Raw genomic sequence first — 12,004 nt, 5'->3', positions numbered from 1 at the left:
ATGCCCAATGTCAACCAGAGTATACTTAATTAAGCATCCATTGTTCCAAACATGATCATTGTAAACACATTGTTCGTTTGCTGGAAGACTGACATATCCGGTCCCAACGCGTTTCACATAGAGCTTCTTCAGGGGACTATAGGAGGCTAATCTATTAATGATAGTTCAACATATACATCAGTAATCAATTAAATCATAACATGTAGAGATTTATGGCAATTGACTAAGCAGGTATAAAGCCCGCCCCCACAGCCCCCCCCCTCATTGCACATAAGTAGATGGTGCATCAACAACAGCAACAGTTTGTGACAGGCTCACCCGTCCTTCGGTCCCGGCACCTCCAGCAGTTCCGCCGGGGACTCAGCGACGTCACGGCAGTCAACGTCAGGGGGTTCCACCCCCTTCCTCTGTTTAAGCCGATCGGGTTCATTTGCCTGGCGTTCATGCAAGGGTGTTGACGCCAGGCAAGTTCCTCCGCGGCACCATCGGACCCTCGTTGCTGTTGGGCCAGCAGAGCTCTAACCCCGCCTGCTGACGGCCTCCTCTCACTCCTACCTCTCCTCCAGATTGTGGGCACGGACTTCCACAACCTCTCCTACCCTCATGTGAGGAAAACACACAGCCAGCTATACCTCCGACTTCCACTGGGTGGCACTGTGGGACCACAACCTTCTAACCGCAAGTAGTATCACCAATTACAAGCTGCCTTTATTGAACTACTGTAGCCTGCCTCTATTAAACTGCATAGACTCTCTCTTATTGCAACCTGCCTCTATTGAACTACATGAACTATCTGCTACAGCAGACGGCCTCTATTGAACTGTAGAAAACAACAACAATATCGTGGGGTTTTAAAAAAAGGTGTGAGACCAATGCATATGTTAAATAAATCAATATTTATTAGTCATATATTAGATAAATAGATTAAAAAGATTCAATCATATATAAAAATTAAAACCCCCCATACGCTTATACAGACAGAAGAACAGGATATGCCCAACGTCAACCAGAGTATACTTAGTTAAATCCATTGTTCCAAACATGATCATTGTAAACACATTGTTCGTTTGCTGGAAGACTGACATATCCAGTCCCAATGTGTTTCGCATAGAGCTTCCTCAGGGGAACCATAGGAGGCTAATGTATTAATGATAATTATACATCAATTACTTCTCTTATACAAATTCTATCAACATATACATCAATAATCAATTAAATCATAACATATAGAATTCATGGCAATCGACCCAACAGGTGTAAAGCCCACCGGAGATCAGGCACCCAGTACTTACCAAACAACAGGTGTCTGGAATGGGACCGATACTTCCGGACCAGGAGGAAGATGGAGGCTCAAAAAAAGCTACCCTCTAACCTCTGTCCAGGACCAAGCCAGGAACACAGGGGCCACAAGGGAAGGGGATATTGGATGATGCAGAGGATCCAATATGTCCTTTTTAAAACAGATCCCAAGGGTAGCGTAATTGATGGAAGATTTGACCCGTTAAGGAGATGTCCTCTTTCAAAGGCCTATTTAATAGAAATAGGATATTTCTTAGGATTTAATATATTGAAATCAAATAAAATGCTTAAACTTGGAACATCCTACTTGTCATAGTTCCCTCAAATTATAATATGCCCCCCCCTCGTTTCCTTCCCAGGAGCAAATAGGTAACTACCTACCCTTAAAACCAAGACCAATCCATAACACCTATTAGCCTCACCCCAAAGTGGCTGTGCACCTCTTCTATACCATATAGTATCTCCAGTAGTTAAGATCAGTGATTCCAATGGGCTAATAATGTGTGAAAAAATGTGTGTGTGTGTCAAAATAGGTCATGCCTATCTATTTATATAATGTGTGTGCTTGGCCCTTAATTGTCTCAGAAAAGAAGCAACATATGTATATATCCCTTAGTTAATATTAGTTAATAAATTGATATATGTGAAAGATGATGTGACAAAAATTTTGCAGTTATAGAACCAAATTGGCTATCAGTTACTAAACATATGTGCAATCTCAAAATAAAACTAATACATAATTTTCCTCATTATGGGGGCATATACAGATAGTGCATAAGTGAGATGGCTGTATGTATTACTGTGACCCTGTCTCGATTCACACTGTATGTATTACCCTGTCTCGACTCACACATACAATCCTAGCAGTGCAACATATATGCAACACCAGTCACTAAAAGAAAACACCAAGTGCAGATTGCCCCCCTCCCCCGAAAAAACCTCACACACTCCCACCCCCCACTATCCAAACCCATATAGGACATAAAACCCTCACATCACTCCCCACAAAACCCTCCTTGAGAGCGACCCCCTATTGCTGCCAAGGGAGAGGGGAGACCAGCATTCTAAACAGATGATCTAAAATAAGTTATACTTCAAACTGATATAAACAAAGGGTCCAACAGGCAGAGAACTCCCAGTCCCACATCCGCATCCTCCCCCTCCACTTCCCCCTCCTTTAAGTAGCCCCCACCGCCGAAAGGACGCCCAGCACACAAGTGTGCATCACGCCGATCAGCGGTGTGGGCTCACACAGCGCAAGCGCCAGTCTCACGCGCATATCCTAACCAGCCAAATGCTAACAGGACCACGAGGGACACTGTCCGTCCGGATCGCTCCCTCGTCTGCGAGGCATACAAGCAGCTGCTGGCAATGACGGCGAAAGACGGGAAGGTCCGCCCAGTGGCAGACCTTTCCCGATAGTTGCCCCATCGCATCTATATTAGGACAAGGAGCCCAAGTTTTTTTTACATTGTTTACATTAGATATTATTTGATAACCATTTTTAATCTCCAATGGTCCAATACATGGAATTTCAGAGAGGAGATATCCATATTATGGCACAGTCCTATATGGCGACTAATTGGAGTAGTTAATTTACCATTTTTAATTAGATATACATGGTCATAGATCCTTTTCCAGACCGGTCTAAAAGTCTTTCCTACATAATAAGCCCCACACCAACAGTTCATCAGATAGACAACATTGGTGGTCTGACAATTCACTGTGTGTTTCAGTGTCCATTGTTGGCCATTGGGTAAGGAAACATTGTTCCCCCCCTCAAACCACTTACAGTAGTTACAGCCCCCACATCTGTGGAATCCTAATTCCCCACATACTAAGGTCTGGGTATGTGGTATATAGAAGCTGTGAGTTATTCTATCCCGTACAGATTTTGCTTTTCTAAATACCAATTTGGGGGTATTTTTATGCATTTCTGTATTGTGCCATCATTCATCAGAAGAGGTCAACTGCGCTTTAGACAATTTTTAACCATAACATGATGTCCTGAATATTTAGTGATCATTTTCACCGTTTGTTTTTGTGATGTTTCCTTATTTGCCTTGCTGCTTTATTGTCTTTATTCAACCTCAAATATTATGTAACTATGTAACTATGCTGCCATATAAGATCTCGGCTCTATCTTTAATTTTGTACTCGATTATATTCCCTTTTAAGCACCTTTTTAGTATAGCCTCTTTCTAGCAACGGAACTTGTAGGGCCTTAGCCTCTCTTTGAAAGTCTGTGTCCCTCGAACAGTTGCGCTTTAACCTCAGATACTGACTATAGGGAAGATTATCCTTTAAAGATCGCGGATTTGCACTAGTTGCATGCAGAATGGAGTTCCCTGTTGTTTCTTTACGATATAGCTTGGTGAGGAGGTAATTATTGTCCTGTATGACAATTGTAACGTCTAAAAACGTAATTTCCCTTTGGCTATAATTTGTTGTAAATTTTAGGTTGAAGTCATTGTTGGCCAGTGAGCCAACAAATTCCTCAAGCCCAGATTCGGTGCCTGTCCATACAAAGAAGACATCATCCATATAGCGTTGCCATATAAGAATGTTGTCTAGCCAGGTCTGTATAGAATCGTTAGAAAGTAGATCTCTCTCTCCCATCCCCCCAGGTACAGGTAGGCATACGATGGAGCACAGCAAGTGCCCATCGCTACCCCCTGTACCTGGAGGTAATGGGTGTCTCTTAAGACAAAAACATTCCGAGTCAAAACGTATCGTAAAAGATCAATGACAAAGTCATTATACTCCCACTGTGTCTTTGGTCGCTAGTACAGAAAGCCCTTAACCACTTCAATTCCTTTCGTATGTGGGATGCTATTGTACAAAGACTCTATGTCGAGTGCTACTAGCCAGCAATACTGGGGTATCATTAAATCCTCAACTAGTTTCAAAAGTTCTACCGTAGCTTTTAAATATGAAGGGAGGGATATCGCATGTGATCTTAGATACCTGCTCACCTGCTCTGACGGGTAGCCTATACCGGACACAATGGGGTGCCCAGGGGCGTTGTTTAGACTCTTGTGAACTTTGGGTAGAGCATAGAAACATGGAAGTCTTAGATGTTTGACTTCTAGATATTCCAATGTATTTTTATTAATAAGATCTTTCATAAATGCTTGGTGGATGATAGCCAAAAATTCCCCATTGAAACATCAATGTCCTGTCTTGTGATTGGCTTATACCATTCTCTATTACTTAAGATTTTCTCACACATAGATTCATATTGGCTGCAGTCCATCATCACAATATTGCCCCCCTTATCCGAGGGTTTAAAACAATGTTAGCATTTTTCTCCAATTTAACTATTGCTAAAGTTTGTTCCTTCGCTAAATTATTTTTATCCCCATTATGAGTATGGCAATCCTTTAGATCTTTAGTTGTTTGCTGTAAAAAGGCCCAAATATTAGGATTAGCACGAAGGTAAGGACACTTCCGAGATTTTCTCTTGTATGTTTTTGGATTTTCATCCAATTCCTCAATTTCCCTAGCCCCCAGGTCTATATTCACATTCCCCTCCTCCCACCAGTTCCGTTAGATCCCGCAGAGCCCGAAAGTCTGTGATTGTGTAACCTCTCCATCTTTCTAGATCTTCTCTAATTGATTCCTGTGGTTGCTGCTTATTATGGATGACTTTAAACATCAGATTTCTAGCAAATAGATGGAGATCTTTGATGGTTTCAAAGACCTCAATCTCTACCTCAGAGGATTCATAACTCGATAGATTAATCACTTCCAATCGTTTTTCACTCCTGTCGGTAGTAGAAATGAATCCAGATTCCCCATTTTTTTCTGTCCCTGCTCTAAAAAAGGGGACTACCTGAGGGTTAAGGGGAACATGGAAGCATTAAATGGGCCCTTGGCTCCTCTCCCTTTTCATCCTGTCTGAAGGAATGTTCCTGAATCATAGAATATTGGGTATCTGTATTGATGGTGCCCTTTTCTCTTACTTTCTCTTTTAGTTCAGATCTATTCCTTCCCCCCAGTGGTTGTGGTTGGTCTCCTGTTGCTTGCCCTAACCCAGCCGAAATGCCTTCACCATTCATATCTACAGGTTGTGATCTACTAGTAGTAGTGTGTGGGCCCAATTTCCTCTTCACATGCATACAATCACCATGTGACCAACCTCCTCTGAATTTCTTATGAGACATATTCTATGTCTAGTTTTTTCGGCATCTGTGAGAAGGACGAGGAAGTTTGAGTCAATGAATCTGAATCTAAGTCTTCCATATCCATCCCCGCTGGAAGTGGGCGAGCACACCTTCTGAAACTGCTAGTTTTCTGTGTCCATTTGTAAGCTTGTCCTGTACAATATGCTAGTTTGTCACGATTACATTTTTGATCCTTCCTTTGGAAGATTTCCTTACTAAAATTTTCTATATGTGCCGCCATCTCTTTCACTTTTGTCTAAAAAATCAGTAGAGAACTGAGTGATTCATATGAGGAGTATAACATTTTAATTTCCTCATCTGTAATAGATATTTCTTTTTGATAATAACCTATTAAAATTTCCATAATACTAGTAGAACCTTCTGTAAGTTCAAGATTGATATTTCTGATATTAGGAATTTGTATATGAAGGCCCCAAGGACTATATTCCTCTTCATATAGCGTTCAAAGAATCTCCTGTGCCAAAAGCACTGTGATTTCCTTTCCAGAAGCTTTTTTAATTTGAACAAAAAGGTACTCAGTTCTGATTCCTTAGTTTGCTGACTGGAACAATTCTTCTGTACCTTGACCATAAGCCCATCCCATGATGAGCTCCACAGATCAGACATCATAAAATATTCCTTACTAATAAGATCTTCTTGAACTGCTTGCAAACATTCAATGCAGATAACAAATTGTTCAAAGGTACCAATGCATGGTCAGAGAGCTAGTGTAACGAGGCAGAACACAATGGTAAGAGCTGGTAGGTTCCCACCCCCAGATCTTCAATATAGAAATGAATAAATCAGCTCATGAATTGCCTCGACAGTGGCTCCCTCATGTCACCTCTCCCCCTCTAAATAACCATAGAAAACAACGACAATACCGTGGGGTTTTAAAGAGAGGTGTGAGACCAATGCATAGGTAAAAAATATCAAAATGTATTAGTCATACAATAGATAAATAGATTAAAAAGATTCAATCATATATTGTAATTAAAACCCTCCATAAGCTTATACAAACAGAAGCCCAGGATATCCCCAACGTCAACCAGAGTATACTTAATTAAGCATTCATTGTTAAAACATGAACATTGTAAACACATTGTTCGTTTGCTGGAAGACTGACATATCCGGTTCCAACGCGTTTCGCATAGAGCGTCTGCAGGGGACTATAGGAGGCTAATCTATTAATGATAGTTATACATAAATGACTTCTCTTATACATATTCCATCAACATATACATCAGTAATCAATTAAATCATAACATGTAGAGATTTATGGCAATTGACTAAGCAGGTATAAAGCCCCCCGGAGATCAGGCACCCAGTACTTACCAAACAACAGGTGTCTGACAACAGGTGTCTGGAATGGGACCGATACTTCCGGAAAAGGAGGAAGATGGAGGCTCAAATAAAGCTACCCTCTAACCTCTGTCCAGGACCAAGCCAGGAACACCGGGGCCACAAGGGAAGGGGACACTGAAGATGATGCAAATGACCCAATACGTCCTTTTTAAAACAGATCCCATGTATATCTAATTAAAAGGGGTAAATTAACTACTCCAATTAGTCGCCATATAGGACTGTGCCATAATTTCGATATCTCCTCTCTGAAATTCCATATATTGGACCATATCCATGAGGATGGAAGAGGGCGAGATATAGACAAAAGATTGTTGCGGACAAAGGCGCGGTGCATTTTCAGATATCCACCGCTCCTCCGGGAATTATTGAGGTGCTCAGTTACAGGCCTTTTTTATGAAGGAATATTCTGGAAGGACTTTGTACTTTGACCAATGCAAGAAGAGATTAAAAATGGTTATCAAATAATATCTAATGTAAACAATGTAAAATGTATTCAATGCAGATATTTCTAACTAAGTTTAAATGTTTGCTATTATATAATTTGTGGCAATTGGTCCCGCGGATGAGCACTCCGGGCAGTCAGGGCTACACAGTGTGGGGTTAGATGCGATGCCCTTGCTGGGGACACTTGGGCTCCTTGTCCTAATATAGATGCGATGGGGCGACTATCGGGAAAGTTCTGCCACTGTACGGACCTTCCCCTCTTTCGCCGTCATTTCCAGCAGCTGCTTGTATGCCTCGCAGAAGGGGGCGGTCCGGACGGACAGTGTCCCTCGTTGCCCTGGGAGCATTTGGCTGGTTAGGATATGCGAGTGACTGTCGCTTGCGCTGTGTGAGCCCACACCGCTGATCGGCGTCATGCACACCTGTGTGCTGGGCGTCCTTTCGGCAGTTGGGGCTACTTAAGGGAGGGGGAAGTGGAGGGGGAGGATGCGGATGTGGGACTGGGAGTTCTCCGTCTGTTGGACCCTTCGTTTATATCGGTTTCAGGTATGACTTATTTTAGAACATCTGTTTAGAATGCTGGTCTCCGCTCTCCCTTGGCAGCAATAGGGGGTCGCTCTCGAGGAGGGTTTTGTGGGGAGTGATGCCCTATATGGGTTTGAATAGTGGGGGGTGGAAGTGTGTGAGTTTTTTTTGGGAGGGGGGCAATCTGCACTTGGTGGTTTCTGTTAGTGACTGTTGTCACATATGTCGCACTGCTAGTTACCTATTTGCTCCTGGGAAGGAAAATAGGGGGGGGGGGGCATTTTATAATTTGAGGGAACTATGACTAGTAGGATGTTCCAAGTTTAAGCATTTTATTTGATTTCAATATATTAAATCCTAAGAAATATCCTATTTCTATTAAATAGGCCTTTGAAAGAGGACATCTCCTTAATGGGTCAAATCTTCCATCAATTATGCTACCCTTGAGATCTGTTTTAAAAAGGACGTATTGGGTCCTCTGCATCATCTTCAGTGTCCCCTTCCCTTGTGGCCCCGGTGTCCCTGGCTTGGTCCTTGACAGAGGTTAGAGAGTAGCTTTATTTGAGCTTCCGTCTTCCTCCTGGTCCAGAAGTATCGGTCCCATTCCAGACACCTGTTGTTTGGTAAGTACTGGGTGTCTAATCTCCGGGGGGGCTTTATACCTGTTGGGCCAATTGCCATAAATCTACATGTTATGATTGAATTGATTATTGATGTATATGTTGATGGAATATGTATAAGAGAAGTAATGTATTTATAACTATCATTAATAGATTAGTCACCTATGGTTCCCTGAAGAAGCTCTATGCGAAATGCGTTGGACCCGGATATGTCAGTCTTCCAGCAAACGAACAATGTGTTTACAACGATCATGTTTGGAACAATGGATGCTTAATTAAGTATACTCTGGTTGACGTTGGACATATCCTGGGCTTCTGTTTGTATAAGCTTATGAGAGGTTTTAATTACAATATATGTTTGAATCTTTTTTATCTATTTATCTATTGTATGACTAATACATTTTGATATTTTTTACCTATGCATTGGTCTCACACCTCTCTTTAAAACCCCACGGTATTGTTGTTTTTTATGATTTAAAATGGAAGTATTATATGAGACCAATTGAATTTTATATAATTCAACCGTTTTGTGTCCAGTGATGCCTAGGTGCCCTGGCCAAATTTAACAGTGTCGGCATGTGTTGGTTTATGCAACAATAGCTCTGACTGATTTGCATACCTAAATAATTATGCATATTTTTAAGACCATATAATGTTTTCTTGGCACACTTTAAATAAAAATTATGTACTGTTTTTATTGTAGGCATACAGATTCATAAAAATGTAAAAAAAAAAAATCTCTTTTTAAGGTTTTTTTTTTAGATACTTTAATATGATAATTACTGCATTAAACCTATGACACTGCGGATGAGTGTTAATATACAAATTGAAGTTACATTTTTTGCAATGAAGCTTTCAGCTTGCATGTGATCACCAATGTCCTAGGTGACATAGTTCACACCAGCACCCAAGGATCTTGACACTGGATCGGGCATATATAATAATGATGGTAGTAGTACATCTTCTCACAGTGAGGCCGCTCCTTAACAGTAGACATGTGCAATGTCATTTAATTTCAGTGAAAATTTTGGATGTGTCCGAGTTTATTTCCCGAATAAAGTTTCATTGTGTAAAGCATCAACTTTAACTGCTTGAAGACCAGGTGTTTAGTGAGGGGGGGGGCGCACGTCTCGGGGCTTCATACAAGCGATCCGCCGGCTCTATAGCTGGCGGATCGCTTGTATATTAACGGGCATCGCTGCCTCTTTTCAAATAGCGGGGATTTCCCGCTCGCGCCCGAGCGGGCGGATGTAACAGGACGTGTATACACGCCCAGTTACATCCAAGAAGCTCCCGGCAGGCCGTGTATACACAGCGGCTGGCCGGGAGGTAGTTAAAAAAAAATCTGAATTTTCATTAGCAGTAGTATGTACGAATTTTTGTTATGAACATATTTTCTTTGTAGCAAAGTGACCTTAGACAAAAGAAAAAAAAACTTTTGTTTTTTTGATTGAGCACCGTCCATTATGCTTTCCTTTTTTCCTGAATGCCATTCAGGTTTGTGAGCCGAGGTGTCATAATACTATTCATATAGTATTCATATAGTACACTTTTTATTTCGGTGAGTCGGCGGGCGACGTTCATCGTGATTGACACTGGATTACATCAATGGATCCATTTTTTTTTTAAATAAAGGACTTGTCAAAAACAAACTCTTTGAAAAACGTTTTTTTTTTTCAATTAAAGGATTTTTTCAAAATGTGTGGTTTTTTTTATTTACTTTTAACCCTTTAGTCAATGAGTAGGGGTACAAATACCCCTTACTCATTCAAAAGGGGGGTGGCAGCATCTGGGTGCCCCTTAAAGGGGTACCCCAATGCAAATAAGCCCACTGCCCGCAGACTCCCACAACCACCTGGTTAGGGTTGTGGGTAAGAGGCTCTTGTCCCCATCGGCATGGAGACAGCCTCCCAATGGCGAGGGCACGTGGCCTGGTATGACGCAGGTGGCGGGGGCACTTGGAGCCAGGCCTGTGCTCAGGTCAACAGTCTGGTGGGAATTTTTTTGGGTGGGGCTCCCCCTTAAAATTCCTACAGACCTAAAGGGCCTGGTATGACTTTTGGGGGAAACCGCATGCATTTTTTTATTTTTAACTTAGGGGGAAATGAAACGAAACAAATTTTTTTCTGGCACACATGTCTAGTGTGTGTCAGGGAGTACCGACTGTTACTGACTGCTGCACAAGTCCTCACTGATGCTCATAAAGCAGTCAGCTTTGTTCACAATCATGTGAACACTGTGTCAGCTATAAACAAAAAACCAAGAGAGTGCCTTCACCTGTGCATTATCACTTATTTTCAATGAATAAATAGAAATGGTAAAAACCAACTTACAAAGGTGAAGTGCAGGCAGCATCGTAACCAGCGTGTCTTTGCCGGTCTGATCCCACCCTCTAACAGCCTTGCAGTTAGTCATCCTGTGACTCTTTTTTTTCAGATATTGCCTGCACCTCACCTCTGTGAGTATGTTTTTACCATCTCTATTTATTCATTGAAAATAAATGATAATGCACAGGAGAAGGCGCTCTCTTGGTTTTTGTTAATAGCTGACACAGGGAATAATTGACTGGACTACTAAGTACAAGAGTATGAAATACAGGTATATGACAGGATGATATTATCTCCATGTGCCTTTAAGTGGTTTAAATAAATTATGTTTTTATATGCAAATGGGATTTCGATTCGACTCTTTGATATATAGTTAAATAATAAATGTTATTTTTTTGTGATGTTGCAACAATTATTTTTCTGCCTTATATTTTGGAACATTAACCTTTAAAAGTAAGTTTGCACTAATGTTTATTCAAAAATAAATAGTTTCTGGGGAACTTGAAAATTGATGGGAAAAAAAACAAAATAACATAGATTTATCTTTTTGACATGGTAATTGAACATTACTTATGTATTCATTTCAATAGTTTCTTGTTTATTTTTAACTTTTAACTTGTCATTTCTTTTTTAGAAAATGGACAAAAATAAAGATGGAGTCGTAACTTTAGATGAGTTCATTGAATCATGCCAAGAGGTAAAACATTTTATTTCATTTGCTGATCTATTCAGCATTCTATAAAATCTTTTTTTACACTTAAAAATCTTTAGTAGTAAAGTAATATAACTGTTCATGCTGAAAGGAGAACTATGAGGTGAGTGATTTCCACTCATCCTCATAGTTAGAGCTGACCTGTGACAAAGAAGCTGTCATAGGTCAGCTCTATTGATCGGGATGTCAGCAGAAACATGCACGGTTCTGCTCACTTCCCGATCGTCTCCCTGCAGTGACCGGTGACTGTCAGTCACCACTCCCCACAGGGATTCCCACCTACCCTCTCCGATCCTCCAGCAATGAGTGGAGGAACGAACGGGGGAGGGGGCAGGCACAGCTGGCACTGCCTCTAGATAGGCAGTGCCAGCTGTCAATCACGCAGTTGGGTGTATCTCAACCGTATTGTCGGGAACCATCCCGGCTGTGGCGCTCTCAGTATATTGCGAGCAATAGCCCGCAATATGCTGTGCTTTGGGTCATGGGAGGGTGTTAGTATATGTGCTCCCGTCAGTGGCGTAACCAGAGTTATGGGCGCCCGGGGCA

At 41.4% G+C, this 12,004-nt stretch overlaps 1 protein-coding gene across 1 annotated transcript in view; it reads left to right on the top strand.

Annotated features, from left to right (window-relative positions):
* LOC108795121 (Kv channel-interacting protein 1-like) overlaps positions 1-11,488 on the top strand; it is a 176,240-nt gene extending 164,752 nt beyond the window's left edge. The window contains exon 8 of the mRNA XM_018566314.1: positions 11,381-11,488. Within this exon, the coding sequence (XP_018421816.1) occupies positions 11,381-11,488 (108 nt within the window). The remainder of the gene's footprint in view (positions 1-11,380) is intronic.
* Positions 11,489-12,004: the final 516 nt, after the last annotated feature.

This window comes from Nanorana parkeri, unplaced genomic scaffold (assembly GCF_000935625.1).
Source record: "Nanorana parkeri isolate BGI_ZX_2015 unplaced genomic scaffold, ASM93562v1 scaffold936, whole genome shotgun sequence".
Classification (NCBI taxonomy): domain Eukaryota; kingdom Metazoa; phylum Chordata; class Amphibia; order Anura; family Dicroglossidae; genus Nanorana; species Nanorana parkeri.
The sequence above is the reverse complement of the archived record's forward strand: the minus strand, read 5'-3'. Positions and strand labels throughout refer to the sequence as shown.